The 16,840-nt window shown below is 46.9% G+C and overlaps 1 protein-coding gene across 5 annotated transcripts in view; it reads right to left on the bottom strand.

Annotated features, from left to right (window-relative positions):
- Window positions 1-16,840, bottom strand: part of LOC140385838 (protein spire homolog 1-like) — a 310,369-nt gene that overhangs the window by 113,103 nt on the left and 180,426 nt on the right. For all 5 annotated transcript variants that reach the window (XM_072468412.1, XM_072468413.1, XM_072468414.1 and 2 more), the window contains exons 5-6: window positions 16,122-16,202; window positions 10,715-10,879 (exon numbers count right to left, since the gene is read on the bottom strand). In XM_072468412.1, the coding sequence (XP_072324513.1) occupies window positions 10,715-10,879; window positions 16,122-16,202 (246 nt within the window). The remainder of the gene's footprint in view (window positions 1-10,714; window positions 10,880-16,121; window positions 16,203-16,840) is intronic.

Here is a 16,840-nt window from a genome sequence, read left to right on the forward strand (position 1 = left end):
AGCATGTCCAGGAAGGAAAAATGGCAATAGCAACAGCGTGTCCAGGAAGGGAAGAATGGCAATAGTAACAGCGTGTCCAGGAAGGGAAGACTGGCAGTAGTAACAGCATGACCAGGAAGGGAAGACTGGCAATAGTAACAGCATGTCCAGGAAGGGAAGACTGGCAATAGTAACAGCATGTCCAGGAAGGGAAGACTGGCAATAGTAACAGCATGTCCAGGAAGGGAAGACTGGCAATAGTAACAGCGTGTCCAGGAAGGGAAGACTGGCAATAGTAACAGCAAGTCCAGGAATGGAAGAATGGCAATAGTAACAGCATGTCCAGGAAGGGAAGACTGGCAATAGTAATAGCGTGTCCAGGAAGGGAAGACTGGCAATAGTAACAGCAAGTCCAGGAATGGAAGACTGGCAATAGTAACAGCATGTCCAGGAAGGGAAGACTGGCAATAGTAACAGCATGTCCAGGGAGTGAAGACTGGCAATAGTAACAGTGTGTCCAGGAAGGGAAGACTGGCAATAGTAACAGCATGTCCAGGAAGGGAAGACTGGCAATAGTAACAGCATGTCCAGGAAGGGAAGACTGGCAATAGTAACAGCAAGTCCAGGAATGGAAGAATGGCAATAGTAACAGCATGTCCAGGAAGGGAAGACTGGCAATAGTAATAGCGTGTCCAGGAAGGGAAGACTGGCAATAGTAACAGCAAGTCCAGGAATGGAAGAATGGCAATAGTAACAGCATGTCCAGGAAGGGAAGACTGGCAATAGTAACAGCATGTCCAGGAAGGGAAGACTGGCAATAGTAACAGCGTGTCCAGGAAGGGAAGACTGGCAATAGTAACAGCAAGTCCAGGAATGGAAGAATGGCAATAGTAACAGCATGTCCAGGAAGGGAAGACTGGCAATAGTAACAGCGTGTCCAGGGAGGGAAGACTGGCAATAGTAACAGCGTGTCCAGGAAGGGAAGACTGGCAATAGTAACAGCATGTCCAGGAAGGGAAGACTGGCAATAGTAACAGCAAGTCCAGGAAGGGAAGACTGGCAATAGTAACAGCGTGTCCAGGAAGTGAAGACTGGCAATAGTAACAGCATGTCCAGGAAGGGAAGAATGGCAATAGTAACAGCATGTCCAGGAAGTGAAGACTGGCAATAGTAACAGCGTGTCCAGGAAGGGAAGAATGGCAATAGTAACAGCGTGTCCAGGAAGGGAAGACTGGCAATAGTAACAGCAAGTCCAGGAATGGAAGACTGGCAATAGTAACAGCGTGTCCAGGAAGGGAAGACTGGCAATAGTAACAGCAAGTCCAGGAAGGGAAGACTGGCAATAGTAACAGCATGTCCAGGAAGGGAAGACTGGCAATAGTAACAGCGTGTCCAGGGAGGGAAGACTGGCAATAGTAACAGCAAGTCCAGGAAGGGAAGACTGGCAATAGTAACAGCATGTCCAGGAAGGGAAGACTGGCAATAGTAACAGCATGTCCAGGAAGGGAAGACTGGCAATAGTAACAGTGTGTCCAGGAAGGGAAGAATGGCAATAGTAACAGCATGTCCAGGAAGGGAAGACTGGCAATAGTAACAGCATGTCCAGGAAGGGAAGACTGGCAATAGTAACAGCAAGTCCAGGAAGGGAAGACTGGCAATAGTAACAGCATGTCCAGGAAGGGAAGACTGGCAATAGTAACAGCATGTCCAGCAAGGGAAGAATGGCAATAGTAACAGTGTGTCCAGGAAGGGAAGAATGGCAATAGTAATAGCATGTCCAGGAAGGGAAGACTGGCAATAGTAACAGTGTGTCCAGGAAGGGAAGACTGGCAATAGTAACAGCATGTCCAGGAAGGGAAGACTGGCAATAGTAACAGCATGTCCAGGAAGGGTAGACTGGCAATAGTAACAGCGTGTCCAGGAAGGGAAGACTGGCAATAGTAACAGCATGTCCAGGAAGGGAAGACTGGCAATAGTAACAGCGTGTCCAGGAAGGGAAGACTGGCAATAGTAACAGCGTGTCCAGGAAGGGAAGACTTGCAATAGCAACAGCGTGTCCAGGAAGGGAAGACTGGCAATAGTAACAGCATGTCCAGGAATGGAAGACTGGCAATAGTAACAGTGTGTCCAGGAAGGGAAGACTGGCAATAGTAACAGCATGTCCAGGAAGGGAAGACTGGCAATAGTAACAGCATGTCCAGGAAGGGAAGACTGGCAATAGTAACAGCATGTCCAGGAATGGAAGACTGGCAATAGTAACAGTGTGTCCAGGAAGGGAAGACTGGCAATAGTAACAGCATGTCCAGGAAGGGAAGACTGGCAATAGTAACAGCGTGTCCAGGAAGGGAAGACTTGCAATAGCAACAGCGTGTCCAGGAAGGGAAGACTGGCAATAGTAACAGCATGTCCAGGAAGGGAAGACTGGCAATAGTAACAGCACTGAGTGCTGAATTTGGTGCATTTGAGTGCGATAGTGAGAGTTTGGTGACCGAGGGAGTATAAGGCTTCATTTTTATCTAAAGTTTAGTCTTTCTTTTATTTAGTTAATTAACTTAAAAGTTGCTGTTTGGTTGAGAAGAAGGTGAATTTTCAGTAAGCTTTAAACCGGCTTCTACTTGTAGGCACTTGCAGCTGGAGCTTGTTAATTAGTTAATTGGATTAGGCCAGGTTTTCAGAGGCTAGATTCACAGTATAAAAGTGATCCCCTACAGTGCAGACTTTGTTTGCACTGAGTGCTGAATTTGGTGCATTTGAGTGCGATAGTGAGAGTTTGGTGACCGAGGGAGTGCTGAATTTGGTGCATTTGAGTGCGATAGTGAGAGTTTGGTGACCGAGGGAGTGCTGAATTTGGTGCATTTGAGTGCGATAGTGAGAGTTCGGTGACCGAGGGAGTTAGGTGAGGAGGGAATAAGGCGCTCCTTTCATTTTGTTTCCGACATTTCCGCAAAGAGTGCGAAGAGAGCCAGGAGTTTACAGAAAGTGTAGCTGACTGGGAGCAGGGTCGGAGGGCGGAGATCTAGTTAGTCCACAGGGCAGCTATATTCTGTCAGGTAAGAGGGGATGGAGGCTAGGCCAGTTACATGCTCCTCCTGTAGGATGTGGGTGGTGAGGGATACCACCGGTGTCCCCACTGACTATACCTGCGGGAAGTGCACCCAACTTCAGCTCCTCAAAGACCGTGTTACGGAACTAGAGCTGAAGCTGGATGAACTTCGGATCATCCGGGAGGCAGAGGGGGTGATTGAGAAGAGTTACAGGGAGGTAACCACACCCAAGGTACAGGACAAGAATAGCTGGGTTACAGTCAGGGGGAAAAAAACAAACAGGCAGAAAGTGCAGGGATCCCTCGTGGCCGTTCCCCTTCAAAACAAGTATACCGTTTTGGATGCTGTTGGGGGGGATGACCTACCGGGGGAAGGCCCTAGCGGCCAGGTCTCTGGCACTGAGTCTGGCTCTGGGGCTCAGAAGGGAAGGGGGGAGAATAGAAAAGCAATAGTTGCAGGAGATTCAATGGTTAGGGGAATAGATAGGAGATTCTGTGGTCGCGAGCGAGACTCCCGGAAGGTATGTTGCCTCCCGGGTGCCAGGGCCAGGGATGTCTCGGATCGTGTCTTCAGGATCGTTAAGGGGGAGGGGGAGCAGCCAGAAGTCGTGGTGCACATTGGTACCAACGACATAGGTAGGAAAAGGGGTGTGGAGGTAATAAACAAGTTTAGGGAGTTAGGCTGGAAGTTAAAAGCCAGGACAGACAGAGTTGTCATCTCTGGTTTGTTGCCGGTGCCACGTGATAGCGAGGCTAGGAATAGGGAGAGAGTGCAGTTGAACATGTGGCTGCAGGAATGGTGTAGGAGGGAGGGCTTCAGGTATTTGGATAATTGGAGCGCATTCTGGGGAAGGTGGGACCTGTACAAGCAGGACGGGTTGCATCTGAACCAGAGGGGCACCAATATCCTGGGAGGGAGGTTTTCTAGTACTCTTCGGGAGGGTTTAAACTAATTTGGCAGGGGAATGGGAACCGGATTTGTAGTCCAGCAACTAAGGTAGCCGATATTCAGGACGCCAAAGCGTGTAATGAGGCAGTGGGGAAGGGAACACTGACAAAGGAGAGTACTTGCAGGCACGGAGAGGGGTTGAAGTGTGTATACTTCAACGCAAGAAGCATCAGGAATAAGGTGGGTGAACTTAAGGCATGGATCGGTACTTGGGACTACGATGTGGTGGCCATCACGGAAACTTGGATAGAAGAGGGGCAGAAATGGTTGTTGGAGGTCCCTGGTTATAGATGTTTCAATAAGATTAGGGAGGGTGGTAAAAGAGGTGGGGGGGTGGCATTATTAATTAGAGATAGTATAACAGCTGCAGAAAGGCAGTTCGAGGAGTATCAGCCTACTGAGGTAGTATGGGTTGAAGTCAGAAATAGGAAAGGAGCAGTCACCTTGTTAGGAGTTTTCTATAGGCCCCCCAATAGTAGCAGAGATGTGGAGGAACAGATTGGGAAACAGATTTTGGAAAGGTGCAGAAGTCATAGGGTAGTAGTCATGGGCGACTTTAACTTCCCAAATATTGAGTGGAAACTCTTTAGATCAAATAGTTTGGATGGGGTGGTGTTTGTGCAGTGTGTCCAGGAAGCTTTTCTAACGCAGTATGTAGATTGTCCGACCAGAGGAGGGGCAATATTGGATTTAGTACTGGGTAATGAGCCAGGGCAAGTGATAGATTTGTTAGTGGGGGAGCATTTTGGAGATAGTGACCACAATTCTGTGACTTTCACTTTAGTAATGGAGAGGGATAGGTACGTGCAACAGGGCAAGGTTTACAATTGGGGGAAGGGTAAATACGATGTTGTCAGACAAGAATTGAAGTGCATAAGTTGGGAACATAGGCTGGCAGGGAAGGACACAAGTGAAATGTGGAACTTGTTCAAGGAACAGGTGCTACGTGTCCTTGATATGTATGTCCCTGTCAGGCAGGGAAGAGATGGTCGAGTGAGGGAACCATGGTTGACAAGAGAGGTTGAATGTCTTGTTAAGAGGAAAAAGGTGACTTATGTAAGGCTGAGGAAACAAGGTTCAGACAGGGCATTGGAGGGATACAAGATAGCCAGGAGGGAACTGAAGAAAGGGATTAGGAGAGCTAAGAGAGGGCATGAACAATCTTTGGCGGGTAGGATCAAGGAAAACCCCAAGGCCTTTTACACATATGTGAGAAATATGAGAATGACTAGAGCGAGGGTAGGTCCGATCAAGGACAGTAGCGGGAGATTGTGTATTGAGTCTGAAGAGATAGGAGAGGTCTTGAACGAGTACTTTTCTTCTGTATTTACAAATGAGAGGGGCGATATTGTTGGAGAGGACAGTGTGAAACAGATTGGTAAGCTCGAGGAAATACTTGTTAGGAAGGAAGATGTGTTGGGCATTTTGAAAAGCTTGAGGATAGACAAGTCCCCCGGGCCTGACGGGATATATCCAAGGATTCTATGGGAAGCAAGAGATGAAATTGCAGAGCCGTTGGCAATGATCTTTTCGTCCTCACTGTCAACAGGGGTTGTACCAGGGGATTGGAGAGTGGCGAATGTCGTGCCCCTGTTCAAAAAAGGGACTAGGGATAACCCTGGGAATTACAGGCCAGTTAGTCTTACTTCGGTGGTAGGCAAAGTAATGGAAAGGGTACTGAAGGATAGGATTTCTGAGCATCTGGAAAGACACTGCTTGATTAGGAATAGTCAGCACGGATTTGTGAGGGGTAGGTCTTGCCTTACAAATCTTATTGAATTCTTTGAGGAGGTGACCAAGCATGTGGATGAAGGTAAAGCAGTGGATGTAGTGTACATGGATTTTAGTAAGGCATTTGATAAAGTTCCCCATGGTAGGCTTATGCAGAAAGTAAGGAGGCATGGGATAGTGGGAAATTTGGCCAGTTGGATAACGAACTGGCTAACCGATAGAAGTCAGAGAGTGGTGGTGGATGGCAAATATTCAGCCTGGATCCCAGTTACCAGTGGCGTACCGCAGGGATCAGTTCTGGGTCCTCTGCTGTTTGTGATTTTCATTAATGACTTGGATGAGGGAGTTGAAGGGTGGGTCAGTAAATTTGCAGACGATACGAAGATTGGTGGAGTTGTGGATAGTAAGGAGGGCTGTTGTCGGCTGCAAAGAGACATAGATAGGATGCAGAGCTGGGCTGAGAAGTGGCAGATGGAGTTTAACCCTGAAAAGTGTGAGGTTGTCCATTTTGGAAGGACAAATATGAATGCGGAATACAGGGTTAACGGTAGAGTTCTTGGCAATGTGGAGGAGCAGAGAGATCTTGGGGTCTATGTTCATACATCTTTGAAAGTTGCCACTCAAGTGGATAGAGCTGTGAAGAAGGCCTATGGTGTGCTCGCGTTCATTAACAGAGGGATTGAATTTAAGAGCCGTGAGGTGATGATGCAGCTGTACAAAACTTTGGTAAGGCCACATTTGGAGTACTGTGTACAGTTCTGGTCGCCTCATTTTAGGAAGGATGTGGAAGCTTTGGAAAAGGTGCAAAGAAGATTTACCAGGATGTTGCCTGGAATGGAGAGTAGGTCTTACGAGGAAAGGTTGAGGGTGCTAGGCCTTTTCTCATTAGAACGGAGAAGGATGAGGGGCGACTTGATAGAGGTTTATAAGATGATCAGGGGAATAGATAGAGTAGACAGTCAGAGACTTTTTCCCCGGGTGGAACAAACCATTACAAGGGGACATAAATTTAAGGTGAAAGGTGGAAGATATAGGAGGGATATCAGAGGTAGGTTCTTTACCCAGAGAGTAGTGGGGGCATGGAATGCACTGCCTGTGGAAGTAGTTGAGTCGGAAACATTAGGGACCTTCAAGCAGCTATTGAATAGGTACATGGATTACGGTTAAATGATATAGTGTAGATTTATTTGTTCTCAAGGGCAGCACGGTAGCATTGTGGATAGCACAATTGCTTCACGGCTCCAGGGTCCCAGGTTCGATTCCGGCTTGGGTCACTGACTGTGCGGAGTCTGCACGTCCTCCCCGTGTCTGCGTGGGTTTCCTCTGGGTGCTCCGGTTTCCTCCCACAATCCAAAGATGTGCGGGTTAGGTGAATTGGCCAATGATAAATTGCCCTTAATGTCCAAATTGCCCTTGGTGTTGGGTGAAGGTGTTGAGTTTGGGTAGGGTGCTCTTTCCAAGAGCCGGTGCAGACTCAAAGGGCCGAATGGCCTCCTTCTGCACTGTAAATTCAATGATAATCTATGATTAATCTAGGACAAAGGTTCGGCACAACATCGTGGGCCGAAGGGCCTGTTCTGTGCTGTATTTTCTATGTTCTATGTCCAGGAAGGGAAGACTGGCAATAGTAACAGCGTGTCCAGGAAGGGAAGACTGGCAATAGTAACAGCGTGTCCAGGGAGGGAAGACTGGCAATAGTAACAGCGTGTCCAGGAAGGGAAGACTGGCAATAGTAACAGCATGTCCAGGAAGGGAAGACTGGCAATAGTAACAGCGTGTCCAGGAAGGGAAGACTGGCAATAGTAACAGCATGTCCAGGAAGGGAAGATTGGCAATAGTAACAGCATGTCCAGGAAGGGAAGACTGGCAATAGTAACAGCGTGTCCAGGAAGGGAAGAATGGCAATAGTAACAGCATGTCCAGGAAGGGAAGACTGGCAATAGTAACAGCGTGTCCAGGAAGGGAAGAATGGCAATAGTAACAGCATGTCCAGGGAGGGAAGACTGGCAATAGTAACAGCATGTCCAGGAAGGGAAGACTGGCAATAGTAACAGCGTGTCCAGGAAGGGAAGAATGGCAATAGTAATAGCATGACCAGGAAGGGAAGACTGGCAATAGTAACAGCATGTCCAGGAAGGGAAGATTGGCAATAGTAACAGCATGTCCAGGAAGGGAAGACTGGCAATAGTAACAGCATGTCCAGGAAGGGAAGAATGGCAATAGTAACAGCGTGTCCAGGAAGGGAAGAATGGCAATAGTAACAGCATGTCCAGGAAGGGAAGAATGGCAATAGTAACAGCGTGTCCAGCAAGGGAAGCCTGGCAATAGTAACAGCGTGTCCAGGAAGGGAAGAATGGCAATAGTAACAGCGTGTCCAGCAAGGGAAGACTGGCAATAGTAACAGCGTGTCCAGGAAGGGAAGAATGGCAATAGTAACAGCGTGTCCAGGAAGGGAAGAATGGCAATAGTAACAGCGTGTCCAGCAAGGGAAGACTGGCAATAGTAACAGCGTGACCAGGAATGGAAGACTGGCAATAGTAACAGCATGTCCAGGAAGGGAAGACTGGCAATAGTAACAGCATGTCCAGGAAGGGAAGACTGGTAATAGTAACAGCGTGTCCAGGAAGGGAAGATTGGCAATAGTAACAGCATGTCCAGGAAGGGAAGACTGGCAATAGTAACAGCATGTCCAGGAAGGGAAGACTGGTAATAGTAACAGCGTGTCCAGGAAGGGAAGACTGGCAATAGTAACAGCATGTCCAGATTATGATCAGGCCCATCGGGCCTCCCAAGGCAGAAAGGAAAGAGAAGATGAACGAAGACTCAGGCCGACCCGGTTATCCGACAGGGTGACTATTCTCACCAGCGAAGAGAACCGGCCTCAAAATCAACAAAAGGAAGGACCCAAATGTCATGTGGGCACCACAGGATGACCCCCAGGTAACCCAAATGGTGGTTCCAATGATAACGCCGCCAATAAGTCTAGAAAGTAAATCTTGACTTCGTCAGATGCAGGTTTATCCAGTGCCACCTGTATTCCCTTTATTTATATGGTGCAGTCTCTTTAAACATTAAGTGAAATCTATTAAATAATAAAACAATTAAAACACCAGTTCTAATTCAAATGTTGGGGAACTTAACTCTTTCCTAACAGCCAAGACCCTCCAGAATGGGTGAAGGGGCCTTGAGACACAGGAAGCAGGCCTTCTCCGCACGTACGGGAAGATCCACAGGGGGGGCAGTGACGTACTGGTGTTGCCACAGGACTAGTAATCCAGAGACCTAGGGTAACGCCCTGGGAACCCGGGCCGGTTAACTCTGGGCTAGACAGCTGGTTTGTAATGCAGAACAAGGCCAGCAGCGCGGGTTCAATTCCCGTACCGGCTTACCCGAACAGGCGCCGGAATGTGGCAACTAGGAGCTTTTCACAGTAACTTCATACTTTTGACAATAAAATAATTTGAAATCAATAAAAACCTGGAATTTAAAGTCCATGAAACCATTGTTCACCAATCTCCATATCTGGTCTGGCCTACATGTGACTCTTAAAATGTCCTCTGAAATGGCCTAGCAAGCCATTCAGTTCAAGGGCAATTAGGGATGGACAATAATGCTGGTCTATGGGAATGGTGTGAAGAGACAAACAGGGTGATGCACTATCAATTACGACGAGACGAGAGTAGAATGTAATTGAGGCTTTATTACACAGAGATGTGTGGCCTCCTGCAGCAGCTTACGAAATGGCTGCTGTTCGGAGATCACACACAGTTATACTCCGCCTCCTGGGCGGAGCCAGAAGGCAGGGATCTACCCCCATACCTGTAGTACAGGGGCCTTACCGTAATACCCATATATACAATATAATACAACAGTGGTGACTACCACACAGGGCCCCACTTCCACTTCAGCAAAGACTAACAAACCTAGACTGTTTTGGGGCATTTCCAGACTTACAAACATGCATTTATTGTCGGTATCCATGTAGACTTTTGACTCTCTCCACTAGTATTAGTCCAACATGCACCGGGAGCGGTGAAAAATTTGCAATTAGTTGATGACCAGAGGTGATTGAGCATATTACCATTCTAACAAGATTTACACCACTCCATCAACACTGCAAACTGACTCACACCTGAAATGTTCCGTTACTGCAACAGTGGTAAACGTTTGGAACAATCTGCAAGTTGAGATAGTAGAGACAATGGGGTAAGGCTTTTCAAAACGTTGCTATTTTAGGTGTGGGGGTGATTTTATTTGTGACAAGTGACCTTTTCAAACCCTTAACTTTCCTTGCATTCTTTCGACTGGCTGACTGCACTGCCTTACACTAGACAATACAGTGGTCTAAAACCACTTTACTCAGCCCAGCCCTGCTAGCTGCTTCACAATGCAATGCTACTATGCTGAAATGGAGCCAAGCAGTGACTATACAATTGACGTACATGTGCCTGGCTCTTGTTAAAAAAAACAAATCAAAATTTAATTTAAATGTTATAATAATTAACCACAAGCCTCCGAAAGGGGCCTTTGTCACACAGATTAAACACTGGTTGGTGGTTGAGGTTGGTGTGATTGAGAATGCAAATACATACGTCATATGAGGAATTGTGTGACTTCTGGTGCAGATATGTGCAGGAAGCTGAGAAATAAACCACTATAACTAAAACATTGATATTCAGCACACATTATAAATTTATACAAGGCAATAAAAACTCCAGGTCTTTAACTGTACCCTAGCCAATAAAAATCCTAACGCATAATGGCTGGTTAATTCTGGCTACACAGAAGCCTGAAGATTTTAACCCTGCGTTCGCTGGGAGCTCCCACCTGCCGACATTTGGACTAAACACTGTGCAGAGCTGCAGAGAAACCTACTGAATAAGGGGTGAGGTGTAGACCCTTTTTTAAATAGGGGTACTCTATGACTCTTAAGCACACGCATACACACAGGCACAAAGATCTCCTAACCAAGCAGCACTCAATGCCGGAGCAGGTTGGTAGCAATGACTCACCATGACTTTACGCAGGGTGTACCGTCTGGATCGGATGTCATCCATGAGCATTTCATACGGTGTGAGCTGGTACTCAATTGGCAGGGGGTTGTACTGCCTCTCTTGCACCTTCTTCAGCTTTACACCATTCCGCAAATCTCTCATCACTTGCACCCAGAAGCAGGCCTGAAAGTGGAAGATAGTTGCTCTTAGTGTTGGAAGCTGCACTTCCTGTGATCCCGTCAGAATGAAAGGAAAAGGGTTTCATGATGTTTTGGAAGTGGTGACAAGGAGAAACGCCTTTGTGCGTCCATTAGAGAGAGAGAGAGAGAGAGAGAGAGAGAGAGAGAGAGAAACTACCATCTGGCACAGTAACTATGGGCCTGGGTTTGACTGCAGCCCGCTCTTGCCATACATGGGCTGGTGTCTACTAACTCGTAGGTGAAAGTTGGAAGGAAGAAGAAAACGAATGGCAACATTTTGCAAAGGAATAAAACGTTACACAAATCTTAAGCAAAAGGCTGGTCTATTAAGTCTGACAATGTGGCTGGATAATCTGAATGGCGAGGATTGTAGAATCTCCAAAATGCAGAAGGAGACCAATTGGCTCATCGAGTCTGCACTGACCCTCTGAAAGAGCATCCTACCTGGGCCATTCCCACGCCCTAACCCCACCTAACCTGCACATTCCTGGACACTAAGGGGCAATTTAACACGGTCAATCTACCTAAACGGCGCATCTTTGGACTGTGTGAGGAAACCAGAGCACCCGGAGGAAACCCATGCAGACACGGGGTGAATGTGCAAATTCCACACAGACAGTGACCCGAGGCCGGAATTAACCCCAGGTTCCTGGCGCTGTGAGGCAGCAATGCTGCCACCATGTTGCTAAATCATAGTCAGTTATGTGGAGAGATTAGAAAAACTGAGATTGTTCTCCTTAGAGCAGAGCAGGTTAAGGGGAGATTTAATGGAGGTGTTCCAAATGATAGGGGTTTAAAGTAAATACAGAAGGAAAAACTGTTTCACTGATGAGTTTCAAGAACCAGGGATACAGATTGAAGATAATTAGCAAAACAGAGTTTTAAATTTTTTTTTTTAAAAGAGTATCCAATTCGAGTATCCAATTCATTTTTTTTCAATTAAGGGGCAATTTAGCGTGGCCAATCCACCTAGCCTGCACATCTTTGGGCTGTGGGGGCGAAACCCACGCAAACACGGGGAGAATGTGCAAACTCCACACGGACAGTGACCCAGAGCCGGGATCGAACCTGGGACTTCAGCGCCATGAGGCAGCAGGGCTAACCCACTGCGCCACCGTGCTGCCAGCAAAACAGAGTTACGGTAAATTTGTTTTTACCCAGCGCGCTATCACAACCTGAACGCACTGCCTGAATGAGTCAGTAGTAACCTTCAAAAGGAAATTGTAGATAATCTTGAAAAGGAAAAACTTGAAGGGCTATGGGGGAGAGTGGGGAATGGGGTTAATTGGATAGCTCTTTGACAGGGCTGGTACAAGCATGATGGGCCTAATAGCCTCCTTCAGCGCTGTGACATTCTCGGTCGGATGTTACGATTATTAAGCCAAAGGATTTGAGTTCAAATCCCTCTGTGGCAAATTTGGTAATTGGATAAATTAAATCTAGTGATTTTCAGGCCGAGACCAGAGGGATACCAGGTTGTCGCAAAAACCCAGTTATTGTCCTTCGGGGAAGGGAACCTGCCATTGCTGTCTGGTTTGGCCATTATGTCACTCCAGTCCCTCACGACATGATTGTTTCTTAATGTCCCACAGACAGATAGGGATGTGCAATAAATGTCAACTTGCTAGAAATCCTGAGGATTAATAGAGAATTCACCAGTAGCAGGACAGAATAGCAGCCCTAGGTTTGTATGAAAGAACAGGTACTTGTAAAGATGGTGGGATGTTGGGCACACAGGCTACATCTGGTCTTGTATTAATGGATATAGGAAAAGATTGGTACAGAAATAGCTATTGCCCAAAATGTTGTGTGCACCTTACACTTTCTCTAGGCATACTTTAAAAAAAATTATTTTAATTAATTATTTTTTTAATTTTTCCAATTAAGGGGCAATTTAGTGTGGCCAATCCACCTACCCTGCACATCTTTGGGTTGTGGGGGTGAGGCCCATGTGGACACGGGGAGAACATGCAAACTCCCCACAGATCGAACCTGGGCTCGGCACCGTGAGGCGAGCAGTGCTAACCACTGCGCCACCATTCCACCTCCAGGCATATTTTAATGTAATTGAAAGAGACCTTTAGCTGTCAAAAACACAAATTTTTCATTCACATTATGAGAACGTTATTCAACCTTCAGTGGTATACGCAAATCTAAAATGTTGACAGAACGATAATTATCTGCTTAAAATGGCTCTTCTTCTAGAAAAGGGACCAGCACACACATGTTCTGTTTTTATTTCCCTCAGAAAGTAACAATTGCTTGTTTCCCGTGAATATAGGTGATTATGCAGCAATCTAACTGTGATGTTCAAAATGATGAGACGAGTTGATTGGGCAGATAGGTACTCTTCTGGTGGGCAAGTCCAAAGGGGCAAGCGGTGTGATGTCAGGAAGCACTTAATCACACAAAAGGTCATGGAAATCTCCTCCCAAGGTACTGTGAGGTGGAATCAACTGCAAATCTCCGAACTAACATTGATAATTTTTGTTAGGCAAGGGTATTGAGGAAAATGGAACAAAGTTAGGTGCAGACTCGATGGGCTGAATGGCCTCCTTCTGCGCTATAGAGATTCTATGGGTCGGCAGTGATACAATTAAGATAGGGTTCAGTTATGGTCCAGTTGAATACTGGAACAGACTTGAGGGGATATTCTGCTATTTCCTCCATGCCCTCTCCAAGCTTAATTTGTCCATGACACCAGTCTCTTTGCTCACTCAAAGCTATTCTCACTAAACTGCAAGGTGGTAATGTAAAATACTCCTTCACCCTAGGTGCTGTCGGCCCCCCTTTTAAAACCACACCCTAAAAGTCCGACATTGACCCCTTCCTTGATCCTTGCAAACTGCGACACACACACACTGACACTCGCACGCTCATGCAGACACTCGCATGCGCACACTCACGTGCTCACACTCGTGCACTCACACTCGCCTGCTCACACACTCACACTCGCATGCTTACAGAACTGGAATGGTCCGAATGGAATTCTGAAATGCCACACCCTGTGGCTTGGACCATGGTACACACCCCTCTGCACAGGGAGAGGAGCACCATCTGGCATGGTTGGTCCCTTATCCACACTGCACTTTCTCCAGTAGTGTTGAGATGTTGACCCTTTATTTGTGAACAGTGGTACTCAATTTTCATACGTCAACATATACAAACTCAGTTTTTCCTCAGCTGTGTCATGTGCTGGATAAGACACTGTTTATAAGTAGTTTACAGTGAACTCTTTGTTTCACTCTCCCCACTTGTAGCTGACTGATAGCAAATATACTTGGACAAGTTTCAGGAAAGAATAAGGAGTGGTCGACCCAGCTCACCATGAGCGAACTTCATCAGGACTATTCAGAGAGCTGGATCAAAGGTCGCACCATGGTCGCTGGAGAATTTAAATTCAGATAATAAATCATTCTGAAATAAAAGGCCAGCAGCAGTGATGATGACCATGTAACTATTGGCTAATTATAAAACCCCATCTGATTCACTAATGCCCTTTAAGGGTGGATATCTGCTGTACTTGTGTCGTTTGAGCTCCAGATCCACAGCAATGTGGTTGGCAATTAATTGCCCTCTGAAATGGTCAAGGCTGCTCCTCAGTCAGGGGCAATCAAGATGGGGAATAAATACTGGCCTTTTCACTGGTGCCAAATCCCATGAATGATTAAAAAAGCAATAACAGCTTGCTGATGAAACACTGGCCTCTCTCTTCTCCTTCAGCCGGTGAATGCCCTTGCTGTGCACATCCAGCTTTCTTCTGTCCTTGCAGAAATAACCATGTTGAGTTTGGCAGCGTTATTTTTCGGCAGGGCTCAGGGTCCTGCTGGGCAGGTGAATGAAGACTGAGCTAGGGGATGAGGGGGCGATGCAGTGTCTGTATGTTACAGGCAGTAGGAGTCAGCAGCTGGATGTAGTGTTTGACTGAGAAATCAAAGAGTAGAGTTTATTGCTCCCTTGAGGTGTGATGGGAAGCATTTAATTGAGGGGGGAGGGGGGGGTGTACCTGATACCTTCCTGCCTCTGCCCCATTTAAGTCCAGGGTGGTGGGGCTGGGGAACTGCTATTCTTATTCTTTATCTACCTTATCTGTAGTGGTAATGTTACTGGGCTAGTAATCCCATAATGTTCTGTGGACTTGGGTTCAAATCCCACCACACAGCTGATGGAATTTAAGTTTAATTCATGAATCTGGAATATAAAACTAATTTGAGTAATGGGACTATCACTGATTGTCGCTAAATCAACCTGGTTCACTCATGCCCTTTAGAGAAGGAAATCTGCCGTCCGTACCAGGTCCTGTCTACATGTGACTCCAGATGCTCAGCCTCCGGAACCCTCAGGATTTTAAGGGTTTCAATCAATTGGCCTCTTACTCTTCTGAACTCCAGTGGATACAAGCCCAGCCTGTACAACCTTTCCTCATAAGACAGCCTGCTCATTCCTGGTAATAGTCTAGTAAACTGTCTCTGAACCAGTAAGTTCCCTGAACCTTCTCTGAACTATGCAGCCCCTGGCCTCTGTGTTCCTGCACACTCTTTAGTACCATGTCTTGCGTCTATATTGCCATTTTTTAACATTCTTTTTGTTGGGGTGTGGGCATCACTGGCTAGGCCATCATTTAGTGCCATCCTTAATCGCCCTCGATAAGGTGGTGGTGAGCTGCCTTCTTGAACTGCTGCAGCCCACGTGGTGTAGGTACACACACCGTGCTGTTAGGAAGGGTCCTCCAGAACTGTGAACCAGCAACAGTGAAGGAAGGGTGAAATAGTTCCAAGCCTCTCCCTTTTCTGTATTAAATACCATCTGTGACTTGCCTATCTGTGCCCTGTTGCCGTTGATTGGGATCAGGTAGCAGAGGGGAGGAGGGATGTTGTTGATGTTCTGTCAGACTTGGCCACCATGATGATTCACCCTGTTACATACAAAATGCTTGAATGCAATATGATGCCATTTATAAAAGAGCTTAAATGAAATGAAAATCGCTTATTGTCACAAGTAGGCTTCAAATGAAGTTACTGTGAAAAGCCCCTAGTCGCCACATTCCGGCGCCTGTTCGAGGAGGCTGGTATGGGAATCGAACCGTGCTGCTGGCCTGCTTTAAAAGCCTGCGATTTAGCCCAGTGTGCTAAACCAGCCCCTATGTGGATGATAGATGAGAAAATTTGTTGTATTAAAATATTAATAAACACGGAAGTATTGACCAATTGAACAGAGCATCTTACCCAGTCAAAATTATTGAGTTCACTGAGTTCCATGTTGGATTGGCTGCTTTCGCCCTTGTTATCCAGCAGCTTCTTCAGATTCTGCCAATCAACCAGATAACAGATTAAAACAGAGCGCCACAACATTATAATGCACACGCGATAACCATTCAGCCTGTGCTGGTTCGTTGAAACAGTAATCCAAATAGTCAATCAGAATGCCATTCCACTGTGTTACTGCAGCAGGGTAGCACAGTGGTTAGCACTGTTGCTTCACAGCGCCAGGGTCCCAAGTTCGATTCCCACTTGGGTCACGGTCAGTGGGGAGTCTGCACGGCCTCCCCCATATCTGCGTGGGTTTCCTCCCGGCCCGCAATGCATCGCAAGATTCAACGCAATCTCGCGAGACGTTGTGATGTGAATCCTGCCCACAATGGGTGGGATCCCTTGTTAGCAAATCTTCATATTAGAGCAAGGCAGTAAGCCTTACTCTAATGTGCAGATTCCCGAGGTACCTGAGGCTTTGGGATTCAGCTCCTTTGCCTCAGATCCTCCCATATTGCGTTCGGGCTTGGGGGTAGGTCGGTGATTGTTTCGGGGGCCTCGGAGATTGGAGATTGGGAGAAAGGGGCTGTTTAGCACAGGGCTAAATCGCTGGCTTTGAAAGCAGACCAAGGCAGGCCAGCAGCACGGTTCAATTCCCGTACCAGCCTCCCCGAACAGGCGCCGGAATGTGGCGA

Source organism: Scyliorhinus torazame, chromosome 11 (genome assembly GCF_047496885.1).
Source record: "Scyliorhinus torazame isolate Kashiwa2021f chromosome 11, sScyTor2.1, whole genome shotgun sequence".
In the NCBI taxonomy this organism is placed as follows: domain Eukaryota; kingdom Metazoa; phylum Chordata; class Chondrichthyes; order Carcharhiniformes; family Scyliorhinidae; genus Scyliorhinus; species Scyliorhinus torazame.